Genomic DNA, 20,297 nt, shown 5'->3' with positions numbered 1-20,297 from the left:
GCACGGGCCTTAACTTCTGCTTATCGTGATGTCATTTCTTAGAGTGCAAGGACGTTCAAAGATGGTTCTTTTAGTTTTATTAAAAGAATTACAAGCTGCTTTAAAACCTATTGTGATGCCTTTTATCTGAGTATTTGTTTAAATGTATTTCTCTCTTGTTGCTCTTGTTGTCATATCACTAAGCACTGTGCATTAAATTCAGCATTGAATTTTAAATGTACATAACACAGAATGATGTAAGAGAAGGAACACTTTTTAAAAATGTCAAGTACAGTCCCCTGCTTCAAGTTCATGGCCTTCTGAAATACGCAGTGAAAGATGTCATCAATGAGCGTTTACATGACAGCAACAAAACAAATCTCAGCTTTTCACGGCAAACATAATAATTGCTTAGAGTTGCTTTGGTTTTTATTCTCGAGAGATTTAAATAGGATTATGCAAACAACGTGGTCTCTCTTTAGAGAGTTAATATGGAAAGATTCCTGATTTGACTGTGCTTAGTTTGTGGAACAGAGCGTTTCCAACTGCACTCTCTGGCTCAGGAGATCTGGAGTGTTGTCTCACGGCGACAGGGTTAAGTGTGTCTTAAGTGTCGATGGAATAACATGGAGAGAGAGATTACCTTGTCCTGTTGCAGGTTTCAACTTCTGATTGCATTGACCTTTATGAAATAATCACCCAGAGCTTTGCTGAAGCACCTTCTGCTCTTGCCATGATGGATTTCCTTTAGCGTTTACACTCTCTGTACTTTGCAGTGAACTGCAGGTTTTCCTGTTGTCAATCCAGCTCTAAGCCCCCCCCCCTCTCACCTCTGCTGTGTGTCCAGGTGTTTGTGAAAGCACTCTTTGACTACGACCCTAAGGAGGATAATGCCATCCCATGTAAAGAGGCTGGACTGGCCTTCAAGAAGGGCTCCATCCTTCAGATCATGAGCCAGGATGATGCGACCTGGTGGCAGGCCAAGCAGGAGGGGGACACCAACCCTCGTGCCGGCCTAATCCCGTCCAAACAGTTCCAGGAGAGGTAAGAAACCCCTCAGCCTGTCCCTTTAACAAGACTGTCTTTACTGACACGGTCGCACAACTTTCACTCTCTGTCTCTCCCCCCTTTCCTCGTTTTTTTCCTTCCTTCTCACTGCCAAAATAGTCTGGATTTCCGCACAATGTCTGGCCCGAAATGAGTAATGACAGAAAATGATAGTGCTGGTACCGATCCACTTTGGAAGGCAAGTGGATGGAAAATCGAACATCAGTGTGCACTCCGACGGCTGCACTTGATGTGCAACACAGAGCTCAAGAGGCTGGGGCAGCTTCTTGGCACCGTCCACAAGCACCCAAAATAAAAAAGAGAAAAAGGATCAGGGAGGAAAGCAAAAGAAAAAGGAGAGCAATTTAAAAAAAAAAAAAAGTTCATTTTGAAGTTTGCAGTGTCGTCAACAGCAAGTGTTTCTCCTTCACAGCCTCACTCAGTCTGCCTTTTTTCTTTCACCAGTCTCAACTGACAGAGGGAAACTGGTGAATATTGACGAGTGGGTTCTCTCTAGTGTAGCAGGGAGCGTTTATTATTCCCTGTGCGGTCATGAAGAGTGATGGTTTTATTGTTCCTTTTCTTTCTCATGTCTTCCAGGAGATTTGCTGTGCCGCGACCCGTTGCCACTGTGCCGTCACAGAAGATCTCTCGACGATCATGTGAGCATAAATTATCTTTTGTGATAAGTTCTAACCAACCAGTACATGACAGTGCAGTACACTGCAACGGGTGGGTGGGCTGGAGAATAACTCAGAAGTTAGGTGATGTTACTCTGGACTGCTGCAAATCCACCACCTGTCATCAGAGGAAGTGTTGTGTCTGGACGGACCTTCCTTCTTGTTTTCCTGTCTGCTCCATGTTTTATTCTCTGTGTCTCGTTCACACTGTTGCCAGGCCCTCTCGTCTCTCTCCCCCCCCTCTGCCTCTCTATGTGTTGATGTGCTCTAAGTCATGCAGAAAACGCTTTAAGGTTTTTACTTTTGAGAAAACCTACTCTGCCTTTTCACCTTCCAGCATAAACAGTCAGCCCCCTCTTCCAGCTTACCTCTCCACATCTCAGAGAGCCTAATGATAGGTTCATGATCTGATGCTAGAAATGCAGACATGTTGGAGACAAAACTTAATTTTTTGGAACACATGGATGTTCCTTATGTCGGCCCCTGTGATTTAGGTGATGCAGAAAACTTGGATGGATTCAGAATTTGACAAAACAAAAATTGTAAAAAAAACAAATGTGTTTGTTACCTGCTGCAGAATTAAGAACAAAGAAAATCCACCACATGATGAAACACTGATGACATGATGTGCTTGAATCATAACACACACTTAAAAAAAAAAAGAAACTACGGAAAACATGGGGAAAACTTTCATTTCAATGGATCCTACAGTACTTATGATGCCAAACCTTACAGTAACCCAAACCTGGGCCCGGCAGTGCAGAAAAAAGTGAAGTCGAACACATCAGTGGGAGTACTTAGAGGAACTTTGTTACAACAAGCCTGAATGAAGGAGATCAGGAAATGAAGGGATTATAGCCAAATGACCCTTATAAATCAAAAAAGGTTAATTGGTCCATAATGAAGACAGGGGACATAAATTATGTTACAGAAGTACAGGACGGCAGCAGAAACAACGTATGGCCTACAGACTATGATTCAAGGTTTAAGATTGGGAAACAAGTTTATATCTGCACCGAAACAGTGGAAAAGAGAATAATCTCTACAGTAGAAAGTATAGAAAAGCTGAAGTCTTTGGTTGTTTTATTGCAAATCTTTGAATCAGTCAGCCTCATCTCTGAAGGTTAAAAGTCAAAGTATGTGATGTGAGCTAACTTTATTCTGAGGTAACTGTTCTGAGATTTAAACTGTAGATTTTAGAGGTTTAAAAAAAGAATCAAAACATTCTTCATAATTTGAAATAAAAATGCTCTCATTGTCTAAGGACCGTCGACTAGCTTCTGGCGTTTTATCAATGGAAAATATTTTCAGTATTTAGGCCGCTAAATGCATAACTGTCTCTAAAAAGAAGCCAGCTGCTGCATCATCAACAAATATTTTGACTTAACAAGAGTGTTTGCATTTCTTAGCCAATCTCCAATCCTACCAGCCTCCACAAAGAAATGTAGGCTTGAGGGGTGTGCGCTAGACGTCTGCACAGTCTCCACATGGTCCTGCTGTTTATTCCCCGGCCGTTTTGGCCCACAGCAGGGCTTTTCACCCGCACCTGACTCTGAAGCTCTACAAGACATTCCCTGACATGCAGGCTTAAAACAACAAAGACATTAGCGATGATTTACAAACAGTTTCCAAATTGTAATGTGATTTGTAAATGGTTTTAGCTACAGTGCATGAATTGGAAGGCTGTCCAGCTGGCATTGTGACTGCACATTACAATATGACTGTGTGTGCTTGCCTGTAGCCATGGAGGAGTAAGACATGCTGCCAATATCTGCTGTGGGTCTTTCAGAATTTGCAGGTCCACTTACCCCACACAGACAGTCTGCAGTGAGCTGACTATGTGCACATAATGTTTGCATTTTGGCTATTCTTTAAAAAAAAAAACAGAACATAAAAAATATGGATATGGTTCTGGCAAAGTAGGGCTCCCAAAATGAAGACTTAATTCAATTAGTGCAGCTTCAACATGTGTTAGCATGTGTTACAAATATAACCAAATACATTATCTATAGTGTTATTCATCAGTTCCCCCAATAGACTCTATATAAGATCGATATCTATATAAGATCTATATCTCTATAAGACTTCTTTCAACAATCAATGGAGTACGATTAATTCGATACAAGGCACTTGTGCATCAGCTCAACGTTTTAGAAATGGTAGCTAGGCCTGCACGATATGAGAAAAATTTGTGATGCTCAATACATTTTTTCAACAGTGCAATAATGATATGAAGAGCAATGAATAAATAGAAATCAAAGAGTGCATATAAGGTGTAACATGAAGGTTTTCTTTGTGTTTTTAAACTATAACTGTGTTTACAATAAGTTTGTCTTAAATCCAAAATAAATCCAAAACGCTTTTTTTTCACCTCTTAATTGGTGCCATTTTTTTGCTGGTGTCTAAAAGCTACGGGGATAACCAGCCACCAATCCACCCGTTAAAATGCACACATACTGAGTAAGAAAGCATTGCTCTTTTACGTAATCCATTTTTTTCTGTAATTATTGTGATAAATTCAGACTTTTAAAATGTGATTATTACAACTACTTGTAGGCCAATAATGATAGGGTTGTTATTTGTTATGCGGCCCTAATAAAGGAAAAGGTTTTCCCATTTCATACTACTTGTTAACAGTGTATGTGTTACTTTAATGTGACCTCACTGTTCTCTCCATAAGCCATGAGCTTATTTGATAAAAAGAAAAAAAATCCCAAGGCTCCTCCATTCATACTTTACTGTCCTCCCACCTTGCCTGTTTCTCTCTCATATGTTTGCCTATTTCTATAAAACCATAACCATGCATCCCCGCCTAATGAGAGCACATTCAGTGGCTTCTGCACTTAAATAAACGGCTTGCCTCCGTCTTCTCATTTTGATTTCCCGGACATTTAAAACCTCAGAAAAATACACTACACTTGTACTTTCGGCTTTATAGGCCTGTTGTGGTCCCACAATGACCCCATTGAACCAAAGGCTGGTTCTTTTTCTCCCCTATTTTTTTAAACTGTAGATTACTGCTTTGAGACGGATATGTCAGTTTGCCTACTTGTTTCACTCGACATGGCGGTGAGCCCTTAATGTAACGTGACTCTTTCAATACAGTGCTCTGAAATACCCGAATACAGCTACTCTGACCACCCCTGCTAAACTTAGCATTAGGCTCATTTGCTTCGGATTCAAGCTCTGGGTGAATTATGGATGTTGTCATTTCCTGGTTATGTTCAACCGCATATTGGCAAACATGGTGCAGGATGGCCAAAAATAGCCTCCTAAAAAGTAAAAGAGAGACAGTGCTGTACTGTTCCCTTACTATTTCATTTTAATGGCCCAGTTCCTCCTTTGAGTTATGGGATTTGTAAACTCCCCCCTCTCTCTATGCACAGAGGGCAGGTGCAAAATGTAGCAGAGTTTGCAGCAGCCCCTACCAGAGGAACATAAGTCTCCCTTTGACTAAAGCAATACTTTCTTCCTAAAGTCATACATACTGTAAGGATTAGTTGTGTGTGCAGCAGCAGTAGTAGGAAGTCCCTTGACATGAACCCCGTCAGGATTAGATGGATAACTGGGGAATGATAACAGGTCACTCTCTGTTCTCGCAAAGGCGCACAAGCATTCATTTTCCTGTGTTCAAAACTCAAAAACTATATTAGAGAAATGGTTGGAACCCGTTGGAGTATAAGGAGTTCAGTGGATGAAAGTAAAAGGTCTTAAAGAAACGGAATCAATGGGATACAGAGAAGTAAGAAGAAGGTTATGGATGGAATGAAAAGAGAATCAGAAGTCAATGGGTCATGTTCAGTAGCAGATGTGGCCCTGTGGAGTGGTGATGGCTGGGTCAAGAGAGATGGAGGGAGACAAAGCTTGGATCCCGGCCCTGTACACGGCGGACTGGCTGCGCCCCGGAGCCATAAACTACAACATAATTGAAGGATACTGTGGAGACCCCACTGTTACTAAGCGGAGGACGGTGGTGGTGATTGAGGAGGGGGTCCCGCTCTCTCTCTCTCCCGCTTTCCAGCCCGGGAGCTCCGTCGGCTGGAACAATATTGGTCTTGGCGAGGGGCTGCGGCGAGCATTGCTTAACCGTGTCCATTTACACCTCACATTTGCAAGATATAAATAATGCCTTTACTCACTGTTGCTCTCATGAATGCATTCCTCGGTTATGAAACTGATGTTTAAAGTGCCATCAGTTGCCCTCTCTCAGCCAATTATTAATCTGGAACAGCTACATCAAACCATTTCACATGTCTAGTTGCCAAACTGGCCTTACCTGCCCACTAGCATCAACACCTGGCGTTCCTCCAACCTTCCCATCTGGTCTGACGTACTAACAGCTCTCTGGGCTTTCATACAACGAGTCTGTTCGTCTGGCTGACATGCAAACCTCTCCACTGTCTGATTGTTTGGTTTGGTTTGCAGCCTGCCAAACACGTGGACACACTTATCGCTCACCTTGGGGTCTTTCTAAGTCTCTCTTCATACATTACAGCACTATCCCTCTAACTCTTGCTCTCTTTCACTTCAGTTAGCATTTTGAAATGACGCCCAAGATCAGTCTGAAGTGTCCCTGAACTTGGCCCCGATGTTCAATTTATGGTCCATTTCATTTTTCAACTTTAAATGCTTGCAGACATATGAGAAGATCTCGAATCGCAATTGGTCAAAGAAAAAAGTTCAGTTTTAGTCCCTAAAAGTAAGTTCCATACCTGTTGGGGAATAATCTTGTAGTTTTATTGTTTGTATCCCCATTTGAAGGCTTCGGAACCTTTTCTGATATACAAAGACAAATCTTATTTCCATCCAGTTCTGCCCTGTCTTCCTTCCGCTTGACCTTAAATAATCAGCTCTACATTTGAAGGCTAAAAGATGCAAGAAAATTCTGTGTCATCTTGGAAAATTTCACTGGTCTCATGTTGGTTGTTTAAAAGAAATAGAAAGTGAGATATGGAGAGCATGAGGAATTGACAGCGTACACTTAGTTCAAGGAGAAGGCCATCTGTATGCTGGCTTGCTGTGAGCGTGACATCAGCCCATAACTCATGGCCATTAACAGGGTGCTGACTATGGGTCATCCCTTTGTCTCCTCCTTCCTTGCATGGACAAAATATCTGAACAATTTTCTAACAGCTGTGCAGAAACTGCACTCTTCTAAATAGTTTGTTGTGCAAAATTTAATCCATCCAGTTCCAAAGCCAAGTATACCCCAAAGATAGATATCTACAACAATATCTAACTTACACGGGTTTTACTCATTGCCTAACCATACACTAGAGGACTTTTAAATGACTATGAAAGGACTGTAACAGGATAAATACTGACACTTTTTAACATAGAAATACTCAAATTGACAGAATATTAGATTTTACAAATACTTGGTATTTTGTGGGGTCACTATTTTAAAGACTGTTTTGCTCTTGTGATCGCAGTGGTTTGTTTTATCTGACGGGACATCCTACTAGGGTGTCACCTTCAGTAAGAACACAGTGAAAGTAGCCTTGGAGGGCCTTCCATGTTGACTATGGACCTGGTTTTCTCCTTTTTGTTGTTGATAGCTTGAAAAGTCATTGGTTTGCCAAGGCCAACTATCCTGATGATAACCTTATCATTGCCCACAAAAAACAACAGCCATCACAATAAAAATGATACCCCATGTTGTTGTACAGTAATAATGTGCAATTTTCCTTTAACATACTGATTTATTTTTTTCATTTTGCCATCCATCTTTTCGTTGAATACAACACTTCCCTCAAGTCACCCCTTCTGTCAAAATCTGTGGTGAATCTTTGGTATGTGGGCGACATGGGATATACCCCTAAGCGTGTGTAGGGCGTTAGTTGGCCATGAAGCATCCAGTCAGGCTGGTTTGGTTGACTGGTGGTAGACTTCATGACTGAACGGCCATGACTCCTTGCGCTTAGCTAATGATAGGCTTGGCTGCCACCATCTCTGCAGTCCAGGCCTTCCACATGTTCTCTCATCAGATCTGATCTTGGGTACTCGTCAATTCTCTGAAAAAGTGTCCTAAGGGCAGGGGGTGAAATTCACACTCAGAAAAAACAAAAGAGAAAGGTTTGCGTCCACTTTTCAAGAATTCTCAGCGAGGCCATGCCCTATCGACTTGTGTCCTCCAGCCTTAACGTATGGTGTTGCATTCGACTAAGAATGCCAGTGTACAAGGCTAAAAGGCCATAAGGAAATGCAAACCATTCTTGTGGCAGATAGGCACCAGATGAAAGCCTTCCTTGTAATAACAGCAACAGTTGGAATTATTTCAGACATCTCCTCCTCTACAATCATCCCACTCAAAATGTGGTTTAAGTGCTGGTTCAACTTAAAATGTCACATTACAGCAGGAGGAGGGCAACATCAGGAGGAACATTGCTGTGAACACTAACATGTGAAACAAGATGTCAGATAAAGGCAGACACGTTTGGCTCCACACTTCAGAACAATCACCGCTTTCGGGCCTGATGTGTGGAGCACAAAACAACCGTTGCCTTGATCGGTCCTGACTGCTGTTTTGGCTAGTCATTAACTGTATGCTGTGACGTAACATCTCCCTGAGCTACAGTGCGCTCTGGGAAATGAACATGGGGCTGTAAGTTGAGCCCCATACTGTGGAAGTTGGTGTTATGTATGTTTTTATTTAACCTTGTTTGGTTAAAATGGGAACACGTGAAAGGGAGGAAGCATCTATAAGTGCCTCCAAATGTTTCAGGGCATCTTAAACCAAACATACACACACACACATTCTGCATCGGCTACCATTTTGGAAAAATCGCCATATAGCTGTTTGGATGGCACTCTGAAACATCTGGAGTCATTTTGAGAGCTACCTTAAATTGAAAATGTACTCTTTTAGTGTACAACACATTCCCACTGACAAAGTTCAAGGTCAGAATAATGTTATTGTTTCTTGACAGTAGATCACTGTATGGGTTTTAATGGAGGCCTTTGAATCTAAATATATTTTTTTCTGTGACGTCTCAGTGGATCCAACACATACCAGAGATTATGTCTCACTAGGTAAAAATGTATATAAAGATTTTACACCAAGTAGAATCACTAGAAATATTATTGAATAGAATGTGAAAGTTGAGTCTTAGCTTTATAAAAGATAGTTCCCAGAATTCAAGGTCAACCTTCAAGCTTTTCTGAGCTTTCAGTGAATCATGTGGTCTTCTGAGTTGGGTGGGGTGTACTGTGTTATCATCAGTTTTGTTGGATAAAGGTTTTGATCTCTAGTGCTATACATTAGTTGAGTTTCCAATCAAAGTTACTAACATTTTAAGTTACAGGAAACAGTTTGAAGGAACTAAAAGGTTTCCTCAGCTGATTGTTTCCACTCTGGTCTTAAAATCAGACCAACTAGTCCACTGGCCTTTAAAGGGGGTGGTTGTTTTCATCCATCACTTTTGGGCTCTTTAACAATGACGCCATATAAAGCTTAAACCTTATCTATGCAGGTCGCTCTTACCAATCGGGGATTTTTTACTGAACATAAATGCTCAGTAGGGTCTGAACTTTGGTGTCAGCCAATCTCTGCTCAGCCTTTGGCGTTGCATTTGAAATGACAATTTTGCTTCCAAAGCCATCTTTGTAACAACCATGTATAGTGATACATGGTTGTTACAAAGATGGCTTTGGAAGCAAAATTGTCTGATGATCGTTTGAAAGCTTTGGAAAAGTGAAAATGGTGACCTTGAGTGATATTTTGTAAATCTTCTTGATCAAATGAATTAAGGGATTTTCTTTAAATACATTATAGTGATAACCTGACTGTAGTGTTTGTCGTAGTCTACTTAGCATTTTCACAAACATCACAAAATGAAATAGAATCACAGGCTTTTTCACTTTTGTTGGACAAATTACTCATCTGAAGTACAACATACAGTAGAGACACAAACCAACTCAACTGTAACTTAAGGTACTATGTTTCAGATAAGATGTTAACCTTTGCTCTTGTTATTTGTTTCTCTTTTGTTTTGCTTTTCTAAGATGATGTGGCTGTAGAGTTTGGTAGGTTTACTCTTTCTTATTCTCCCACCTCATCCCTCAGCTCCCTTTCTATAATCCATGATCCTAACTAAGAGTCAATTCCATTCCTTGCTTCAAATGCACTCACAGCTGAGGAGATCGAAGGTACGATTTGACATCTCCCATTGAGTACTCCTTTTCTGACATGTCCCCGGCTGATATCGCAGCAATGCAAGGACAGTAAAAATCATTTGTGATTGGGTCCCCCTCATATTTATTGTGTGTAAAACAGGTCTACTTCCCTCCTCTGCTTTCCATTTGTCTTGTTTTTATTTGGCCCGACTTCTCATATCAAAACGGATCACTTTTAAGAAAGAACATCAGGCGTCACTGTAAATACAGAAATGGTAGAGATGGATCCATGCCTCATCGTTCACCCGTTGACACGTCATTGTCACTAGAGTGCATATCATATGGAAAATCATATGAACCCTTCCAGTTAACCTGACCCTGTTGACCAGATTCACAATACTAAAATATCAATAGATGTTTGATCAAATATCCAGAGCAATGACCAGAGATGAAGTGACTTGTGCACACAAGTTCAATAAATGCAAGTGAATAATTGAAGAGTGAAGGGTTTATGCACATTTTGGATATTAGTAGCATATTGTCTCTTTCTTATTCATTACATGTATTAATCAGTAATTAATTAATCTACAAGTTGGCAAATTACATAAACAAAGTCCAAAAGCACTGGTTTTTGAAAGTGATTGAGGAAGTTGTATATCAATTGCAATCTAAGGCCCTGTCTCCACCTAGCGTTTTTTTCTGAGTGCCAACATCTTTTATCACATGTCCAGACAAAAACATATGGTGGACAGGTCTTAATTTATGAAAAATAGCTTCCTTACTTTCCATCAGTAACTGGTAGTTAAGATATTATAATAGAAAAGTATAAGTTACTGGTTCAGTAGTTGAAGTCTGAAGTCCTGTAGCCGTTAAGGCAGCTAAATGTTTGTTTCACTGGAGCTCTAGACAAATTTTGCAAAAGGGATAATCCAGCGTAAGGTACCATATCATATTCCATTGTATCATAAAGGCGTTATTGAGTCATTCATAATGAGTAATAAAGAGATGATGTGCTACTTTAAGTATGCATTAAAGGAACAAATTGATGGGGGTTTTCTGTACTTTTGGCCTCATTATAATTATAGATGGAAGGTACTGATAAACCTCCTGTTTGCCACTCCATTGATGGTTATCACTCTGGACAAAGTAAAACTTAACAAACAAGAGTAACATAAAAACAGTTAACATTCCCCTCATGTTATCTGTATCTGTGTCCATGTGTCTCTTCCCAATATTTTCTATGGACTTGACCTTTAACCTTTGCAGTATCCGTTCAGAGGAATGGGTTTCTGTTATACTTTCTCTTTAATTCGTTGTTGTGCCTTTCTTGTGGCTTCTCTTTTCTTTTTTCTTCTCATCACCAGAGGAGGCCGACTATAGTAGCGGATTCAACCTAGGTGAGAGATGTTGTCTTCTTTTCTTCCATTTCACCTTTGCTCTTCATTTCATGATGCAGCGAAATAGTGGCTATACAACAGCTGAATGTTTGTCCTCAAATAGTGCTATTCTGATCCTTTAGATAGATTCCCTCATTATAAGATGCTTTGTAGATATTTCCTTTTGTATAATGTGCTTGTCATGTCACTTAAAAGGCCAGAGGGATTTTGGTGACACTGATTCAACTTCGCCTCCCATGTAAAAACACAAATAGTCCTGTAGTGGTACAGTAGCCACACTGTGCTATTTATGTTGCTTGCTGACAGAACTGGTGACCTGGCAGATCATGTAATGGATTTGCAGAATCCTGTTTATCCTGTTCTGCCTCTGCTGTGGGTCTGAAGACATCTTTGAGAACAGTCATTCTGCATAAATTTGGGTAAAAAAGGACGACTTGTTTTCCACGCTTTGTTCTGGATGTCCGGCAGAGGACCGGTGTCACTGATGTGGTCCTGGTCAGACAATTACTGTGGCCCACTTTGGTTCTGCAACCCTTTCCAGAATGCTGCTTCCAATTCTCTGTCTTTTACAGAAATGTTCCCCGTCATGTTTTTATCACAGCTGTCATTTTACTGACAAATCATAAGGTACCGTCTCTCTGGAGGACCAGAGGCTGTACTAGCGGTCTCATACATAAATCCTCTGTTTGTCCATTTCTTTTTTCTTTTATTTAAGTCTCTTTGGATTATTCTCTTTCTCTTGCCATCTCTGTCCAATTCTCTCTTTATTCAGATGTAAAGGTGAAGAGGTGACATTGTCTCAGACCTCTCTGTCCACACTACAACATCTAAATTCCAGATTTCACAGGATATCCAGAGCACACGCAAGTTTATAAATACTGAGCTTGTACCATGGCTGCCAAGCCCAATCAGGGTCAATTCTGAAGGCCCGAGTATGCCAAACACCAGTCCCTTTTTCCACTCCTCTCTGTGCCCTCCAGGCTTGCCCTTACTGTCACCCTTCCTTCACCATGAGGTCAGTGACCTCATCCTTTCTTCTTCCTCCTTGGTATCCAAACAACATCCAGCACTAGTGGGTTAGCAGCATTTCTTGACTCCAGCAGTCCAGAACGAGGTTTAACTGAAATGAGAGAACCTCAGGAGGAGAAAGGGGAAAAAAAAACGTGAGTTATAATAACATCTCCTCTATGAGAGTACTTGCTGCATGGCTTTTCAGCCTGTTGGATGTGGTTGTATGATTTAGAGTTGGCCTGTCCCAAAAAGTTTGAAATACAAGAACTTACAGATGCTTTTGCAATGCTACTGAGGTTGCATGGGGAAATAAATGAGGCGGTGGGAGGGGAAAGGCAGTTGTCCTTAGTTTTTGGTTTGTTTTCCCTACATGCCTTTCTCAATGATGCAATGTCTGTAATGTCCTCTGCTCGAAGGAATCCAACCGCCATACTCAACCAGAAGTCGTACAAAGAAATTTATTTATCACTGGATACAATTTGCACTCACCTGCAGTCACGACCAGGTGATCTGTACACCGGGAGGTAATGTAGAAGTGTAGGCATGGTGCACATCAGCAAGGTAATTCCAAAAATGTCCAAAAGTCACATGGATGGATGGATGGATGGATGGACAGACGAATGGATGGCAAGCATGGAGCTTCAATCAGATAAGGCTGAACAAACGAGGGCTGGGATATCCATTAACCCCTCAAAATCCATTTACGGCCATGTTAAGGAAAGAATGGAAAGAAAGAGTGTTATAAACTGAATAAAAAACGCTCCATTTCCAAAATGCGATGAGTTCATCAGGCTTCAGGTTCAATACATGTGGAAGCCCTGGAGCCAATATGTTGGCATTTGTGAGTTTTTCCCCCAGTCTATGTCCAAACATCTACTTATAAGATTGAAATGATTCACATTTTAATGGATATCCCACATTTGGATAGAATCAGAGCAGGTATCTGCACTGACTTGACAGGTGGGCTTTTATCAGTATTAGTTAGCAACCGTTCCAGCTGTTAAAAGATTTGGAAAATAGGCATGGAATATTTTTGACGATGGCTTTCTTTTAGAGCATCTTCTCTGTTTTAAACTCAGACAGCATTAAATCTCTGTACTTTTGGCCCCCAGAGGTCTCATTTGGCTCATTGATTGTTGCTTGAAGGACTCCATTTGAAGCTGAAGTACTTGTGTGTGAGTGTGCAAATTTTTCATTTAACACCCAAGGCATCAGACATCATTTTGAGGGAAGACATTCCCAAAGCCCAGCGAGCTGTGGGATAAGTCGGAGGGGAAAAACAAACAGCGCTCGACACAAATGGACTTCTTGCAGCCAAAGGTCCAGAGCCCTATTCCACTGTTGAAGCCGGTAGCACTTGGGTTGGGTACCACTTTCCAAGTGCGTAGTGCGTGGGCTGTGGAAACTACTCCCAGAGTGCATTATCCCTAGATAACACTCTTAATGAGTTCACCATGGTGTAGACTGCTACGCGTACGGATTTCAAATATCACACCCACTAACTGCACCTTTTGCTTTCACTGTGTTTATTAGTAGAGGAGTGAAATACATCAGCTCGGCTGGAACTGAAAACTTGCATTATTAATGTCCCAAAAGTCAGGAGGTTTAGTTGGCTACTATATGTGTACACTGTTGTATTCTTTCCAAGTAAAAAGGTTGATACCATCAAACTCTCTAAGATAAGCCACGGAGCACTCTTTACTACTGTACGGTAATCATTTTCACAGACGCCTGTTAGCAGTATGGTGGAGGGATCATTTGAAGGTCACACGGCTATGTCTGTCTGGGTATATCCATTACTTCATTTTACTCGCTGTGCTTAAGCATTCTCCCCTACTGTTTCCTCATGTTTTCTCTCCTCTTTCAAATCTCTCCTGATTCCATTTCTCTTGTTTACCCTCCTGATTCCTCTCCTTCCTTGATACAGTACATCTGCTGTCTCTATACCTTTTTTTTAAATTCCTCTCCTGATTCGTCTTCCGTTCTGATTCCTCTTCTCTCTCCTCTAAAATCTTTACTGATTCTACTGAATTTTCTTCCGGCCATTGGGGTTCCTCACTGCACCAGATTGCTCTCTCTCTTCCTTTTTCCCCAAAATCTTTTTTCAGTCTTCTTTGGTTCCTCTCCCTTTCCTTCCCATCTACTCTCTTGATTCCTCTTCTATCCAGATTACCTGCCTATTCCTCCCTGATACCAGTCCTCACCCATCCAAAGTATTTTCCCCTACTCCATTGTTTTACCTTCCTGTTTTGCTCCCTACTGCTCTAACTATTCCTTTGCTTTCTGTTACCAATTCCCTTTCAAACCCAAATTGTTCTCCTTTCCTCCTTTAAATCCTGACCTCACAGAAAGGCCTTCCTTAATCCTCTGGAGGCATTTCCAAAACATAAAGTTGGCCCTCGGTGACATGGCTAAATAACTCTGGCATGTTTTTTCCTTATAGTCCAGCAAGCTTTCCTGTATCATGCAAGCAAAGCAAAATGGTGATAAATCAAAGCAGAGCAGTCCTTCTGTCAACCATAGGGTATTATTTTTTTCATCATAATAAGCAGCAATGCTCTTCTTTTTCTTATTTGCTGTTGGGGTAATAATGGCTGACAGTGTGGAAAGCGTCCTCCACCCCTTTAGCCGCCTTCCATGAATCTTCCTCATCCCTTCCGACCGAGCCAGTAATGGGCATGCATAACGATGCCAAGTGAGAGCCGGTAATGCTTCCCACATTTGGTGCCCACGAACAGGACTAAGTGTTACAGCGTTAAACCGCAACGTGCTGCTTCGAGCTGAGAGTGGAAGACTCCCTTAATCCTCGGCTGCCATGGCTGGTTAATTCCATAGATGTCGTCTCCATTAGTCCAGAGGGGAGAAGGCCCCTGATGGGAGAGCCGGGATGGCACTGGAGCTGTCAGCACAGTCTCCTGTAGTTAGGCCACGGGCCCTCAGAGCGTCGGGGGCCTCACAACAGGTGGTTTCACTATGAGCCTTTTCCTCTCGGCTTCATCGCACTCCCTCTCTGAAGAAAATGAAACTTGATTGGAAGGAAAATGGCAGTCATTTTTTATTCTTCTCTGTGTTGTCATTTTGCTGATCGCCTACGCGTGATGTCTGGAAGACCTGATTCTTGTATTGCTCTCAGGCTTCTCCTATTTCAGACACCCGTTGGCAGATGCGTGACTTGCGAGTGTTTCTGAGTCATCTGTTTTTTTAAGAACATTTCTTTTACTTAACTGTACTTTTTTTTTCTGTTTTACACTTGTAGACATTTCCTGTACAGGTGAGGGTTCACAGGAAATAAGTCCGAGTGGGCAGTATGAGCCCTCAGGGTTGCTTTCTTTAAGCATACGCTGAATTTCCTATGTGGCTGTTAGATATTATCACACTGGAAAATGGGCTTGCAGGACCGGTGGCGACTTCCAAGCAACTGCATATGTGTGTAGTCCAAGCTTGTGTTTACGCTTGTGTTTAATATGCTCATCTCTTTTTCCTTTACTTTGTTCATGTTTCTGTTGCACTGAAAGGACTTTGAATCAAAGTGTCTGTGTGTGTTTGAGAGAGAGAGAGAAACTGTGTGTGCGTGTTCATGCAGTATTTAGTTGCACTTTTGGCAGTTATCCAGTCAAAGCCTGGTGCACACCATTAGGAGGTGCGTGTGTGTGTGGAATCTAAGTAAGGAAATTTTAATTCCACACCCAAAGACACACAACACTCTTTTGCAGAAAAACACCAGGACTCTGCCACAGCTCTGCTCTCAGGCCAGGGAATCTCAAAGCAAAACTTCTGTCAACAAACACAATTGGTCACATTTTTGACAGAGGGATTGGATGTCAATGCCACACATTTCATATTTTTTCACATGTAAGCCAGAAGCTTGGATCATCCTATGATAAACATGCTGCTGGTCAGACACACTGAGGCTTTTCATGTCTGACAGAGAGGTTTCAACTTGGAAGAAGGCTGTAATCATTCCTTTATTCTGGATCAGATACATTTGAATCCTTTCCGTCTCCATCGTTACTGAAGATGAGAAGTTTATTAATGGACTTGTTCCGATATGCACGGCAATTAATACTGAAAATGCCTGTGATTAAGCATAACATACTTGGTGTTTGCTTGTACTATGCACCAATCTGGTACTCAAATATATGCACCTTGACAAAATAGACTTGTTTTAATGGATAACAACCTCTTTGCAGCTCCTAATAAGTAGCCCATGCAAATTGTTGCACTGTGAAACTGTGGATTACGGTCATCACTCCATCACTGGCAACTACCGTATTGTTAAAGGTAGCCAAGAACTGGTTTAGGTAAATGATAAATGGGCATGAGCTTGTATAGTGCTTAACTAGTCTCCTGAATACTCGGAGCGCTTTTACACCGCAGGTCACGCCTACCCATTAACACCCATCCACACACTGACGGTAGAGGTTGCTATGTAAAGAGCAGCTTGGGGTTAAGTGTCTTACCCAGTGACACATTAACCATGTACAGTGGCTGCAGAAGCTAGGGATTGAACCCCCGGAACCTTTTGGTTGAGAGACGACTGACTCTACCACTGAACCACAGCTGCCCCAACACCAGGTTATTAATCATGCAACCAAACAACAACATTAAAGAGCTAGCAGTGATTGAAACATTATTCAGAGCTACACTGAGTAAAGTCAAAAATCATGATTTGGCTATAAGCCTTAACAGCATGATGATGGGGTCAACATCCCTTCAGTTAGCATCTTTCACATGATTTAAAAAAAAAAAAAACAGGAGCCAAATTTTCCAAAGAAGTCTTGTCCTCTCCAAACCCAATGGTATTTAAAATTAGTCAGGGTGAGCACTTTCATTTACCCTTTGGCAGCACATTGAGGAAGGCTGGAGACTTCATGTTCTTATTTAGATTGAACAGTTAGGCAAAGTTAACGAGGACTAAAGGGGCAATAAGAACTCCCCCTTAGCTAAGGGAAGGACGATTCTTTGAACTGCAGAACCTCGTAATGAACCCCTGTGCACCTGCCTGCCCTGTGGAACGAAGTGGATATTGCCTTTGGCCTGAGCAAAGGAGATGGCGGCTTGTCATACTACATGACGGACAAAATTAATGACTTTGCTAGTGTTACTTAAAGCCTAATCAGCCGGTAGTGTGTTTACATTATGATGAATGACTCACCAAAGTGGTTTTCGGGTTTGAACTTTTAGAAAGTGGACCGCTCACTTTCAATAGAATATCATTACCTTATGCTTTTAATGTTTATTGTAATGATGTCAACCCTTGTGGATATCGGTTACAGTTTGATGTCTTTACAGGAGAAATGCAGATGAGCGGTGTGCGTTTTCCACTGAGCGCCAGAGGCGAATACTCCTTTGGTGGGGGGGGGGGAGGGAGTGAGGGGTGGGGGTGCTGAATGAGTGGATTAACCACAGGAGAAATGGCACAGACAACGTAAGCCACAAGTTGCCCACAGTGGAACAAAGTGTGCCCTTAATGTTTGATGTAACATTATATTCAGCTCTCCGACACGTGTGTACACTCGTACTCTACGCTCATGCAAAAACATATCATTCTGCTCCGATGACTTACAGTGTGTTTCATATGTAACCCAGAATAGACTCGTTGCTCCATCCTGTGTCAAGGGACCGTTTTTAAAATGATGAAGCTAAGAAGAATGCAGACATGGTTTGAAAATCTTGTGGAAAGTATTGAGGGGTGGGTATCGGGAGCTGTTTCACCGTCTGATTCTTTTTCCCAGTCCATAATTTTCATGCTGCCTTCATCTTACTTTGGCGTATTGCATTATGTTTTTAAGTTAATTTATCACTGATTCAAAACTGAAATAATGAAAGAGGCTAAAAACAAGCCTTGCCCATAATCAGAAATAGCATATTAGGAAACCGGGGTTCTGGAGATGTAGCCAACATCTGTGTTTAACCAACATCTGTATCATGAATATCAAACTCTAGTCCTCAAATTATGGCTAAGTGTGGCCCTTTGATACTGGGAAACTTGATCACATTAGAGAAAGCTCAGGAAGTCTTTTTGACATCAGAGTCAGAGAACATGAGGGTTAGGGTACACCATAAACCAAGGCTATTCAACATTTTTGTTCAGGGGGCCAAACATTCAGAAAGCTAAGGAACCGGGGGCCAGACAAGCAAGCCCACCACAGCAGTGCACTGCACAAAAGCCGTTTTTCCCCATCAACAACACAAGCTTGTGAAAGGCTGCGAGCACAGGACCAAAGATGTTCTATTAAACGGGAGCGCAATGCTGTTTTTAAAACTTTACTTAGGCAACAATGACAGTCAATCACAAGTCCCCCCCCCTGTTTATTAGTTATCTATTTTGTAATTGTAAATAGAACTGATCTACGGGCCAGTCTGATGTCATCTGCGGGCCGGAGTTGGCCCCTGTGCCGCCAGTTGAATAGGCATGCCATAAACCAATCAGCCGAGACAGAGGCCAACAAACAAAAAAATTCCACAAATAAACCACACCACTTTTTGACATTTTTGGAAGTCCTGAGAGGCAGGTAAGGAAAAGAAAAACTGGTGATGAATTTTTCTCTGCTTTGTTTGTGACTCAAGAAAAGTTGGTGGAAATGATCTTGATCAGTAAATTATTTTAAATGTCTTCGTCATTTTGAATCATTGAGTCTGGTGTGAAAAAAGCAAAGGTCTCCCATTATTTCTCATAACAAGCCTTATTAGTAAAAAAGGGGTTGGAAAAAAAGGAACCTTAAAACCTAACAGAGCCTGGTTATGATCAGTGTGTGCACAAAAGACGGGATGTTAAATCCTCAACATGTCACCAGGGGAAAATCTGACTAAAGTGTTTGAGTGTGATTTCCAGGGAAACTGTTGGCCGAGTGTTACGCTGTTCTTCTTTCACCTACAGCACAGATAGCTGTCATAAAAACGAGCTGCACAATACAATATGAGGTATTGGACATGGAGCTGTGGAGGTGTTTGCCAAGACACTGAAACGATCATAAATCGGGGAGCACAGCTGCGGGCTTATGTGTGCATAGAGTTGTGTCTGAAGTCAGACACCCCAGACACGCATACTGACACAAACATTTATTTTTACTTATATATTTCTGTCTTCTCTCTCCGTCTGCTTTCTGTTCGTCGGCCGTTTCATCCTGACCTCCAGCTGGGTTCAGGAGAAGCTTCCGTCTCAGCAGGAGGGACAAGAAGACCAACAAGTCCATGTACGAGTGTAAGAAGAGCGAGATATACGACATGGCTGACGTGCCCACGTATGAGGAGGTCGCCCCATACCGCAGGCAGAGTGGAGCTAAACACCGACTGGTGGCCCTAGTAGGTGAGTAAAGAGCTGTGGCCTGTTGCACCAGTTATGTGTAAATGGTAAATGGACTTGAGCTTGTATAGCGCTTTTCTAGTCTTCAGACTACTCAAAGCACTTTTACACCTAAGGTCACACCTACACATTCACACACTGATGGTAGAGGTTGCTATGGAGTGAAACCATCAGAAGTAACTAATCCCATTTATATGCTGCCGACGAAGCAGCGGGAGCAATTTGAGGTAAAAGTGTCTTGCCCAAGGACACATCGGACATGTTGCTGCAGTAGCTGGGGATCGAACCCTCGACCTTCCGGTGGAGAGACAACTGTCTCTGTGGCTCAATGTGTAACTTGAAAATAGTTAGTTTGTAACTTAACTTGTATGTCGACCAAGGTGGAGTGGCCCTGCTGGCATGCGCTGGAGACAGACCACTGTCCATGCAGTGGAAACACAAGCATTAGGTGCTTAGGTGACCAAACAGTTTTAGGGACTTTTTGTTTGAGTCCCCAGAACTATCCACGAGGGAGTTCCCTGATAACTACACTCCACCATGGGGATTTATTCTTCTGTCTGCATTCACACCACCATGGTGCTTGGAGAGTACCTACTCTGAAGCAGGAGTTAAAAATGTTCCTCTAATCGGGGTTCTAAGAAGTAAAGGTGTTCATCGATCCTGCGGTGCGGAATCTCAAAAAAAAAAAGGGGGAGGCTTCCTACAGTTCCTAGAACTATGGAAATGTTTCTGGAGTCTGAAAACGCCTATTGACTAGTCGTC

At 41.9% G+C, this 20,297-nt stretch overlaps 1 protein-coding gene across 6 annotated transcripts in view; it reads left to right on the top strand.

Moving 5' to 3' along the window:
- The window catches only part of mpp7a (MAGUK p55 scaffold protein 7a), a 147,675-nt gene that overhangs the window by 105,053 nt on the left and 22,325 nt on the right, over positions 1 to 20,297 (top strand). For 5 of the 6 annotated variants that reach the window (XM_061064133.1, XM_061064136.1, XM_061064132.1 and 2 more), the window contains 5 exons: positions 827 to 1,023; positions 1,627 to 1,688; positions 9,711 to 9,731; positions 11,186 to 11,218; positions 19,368 to 19,538. In XM_061064133.1, coding sequence (XP_060920116.1) covers positions 827 to 1,023; positions 1,627 to 1,688; positions 9,711 to 9,731; positions 11,186 to 11,218; positions 19,368 to 19,538 — 484 coding nt within the window. The remainder of the gene's footprint in view (positions 1 to 826; positions 1,024 to 1,626; positions 1,689 to 9,710; positions 9,732 to 11,185; positions 11,219 to 19,367; positions 19,539 to 20,297) is intronic. The other variant, XM_061064137.1, reaches the window with a different exon arrangement.

This window comes from Labrus mixtus, chromosome 19, assembly GCF_963584025.1.
Source record: "Labrus mixtus chromosome 19, fLabMix1.1, whole genome shotgun sequence".
Taxonomy (NCBI): Eukaryota; Metazoa; Chordata; class Actinopteri; order Labriformes; family Labridae; genus Labrus; species Labrus mixtus.
Note: the sequence above shows the minus strand (reverse complement) of the source record. Positions and strands in the feature narration are given on the sequence as shown.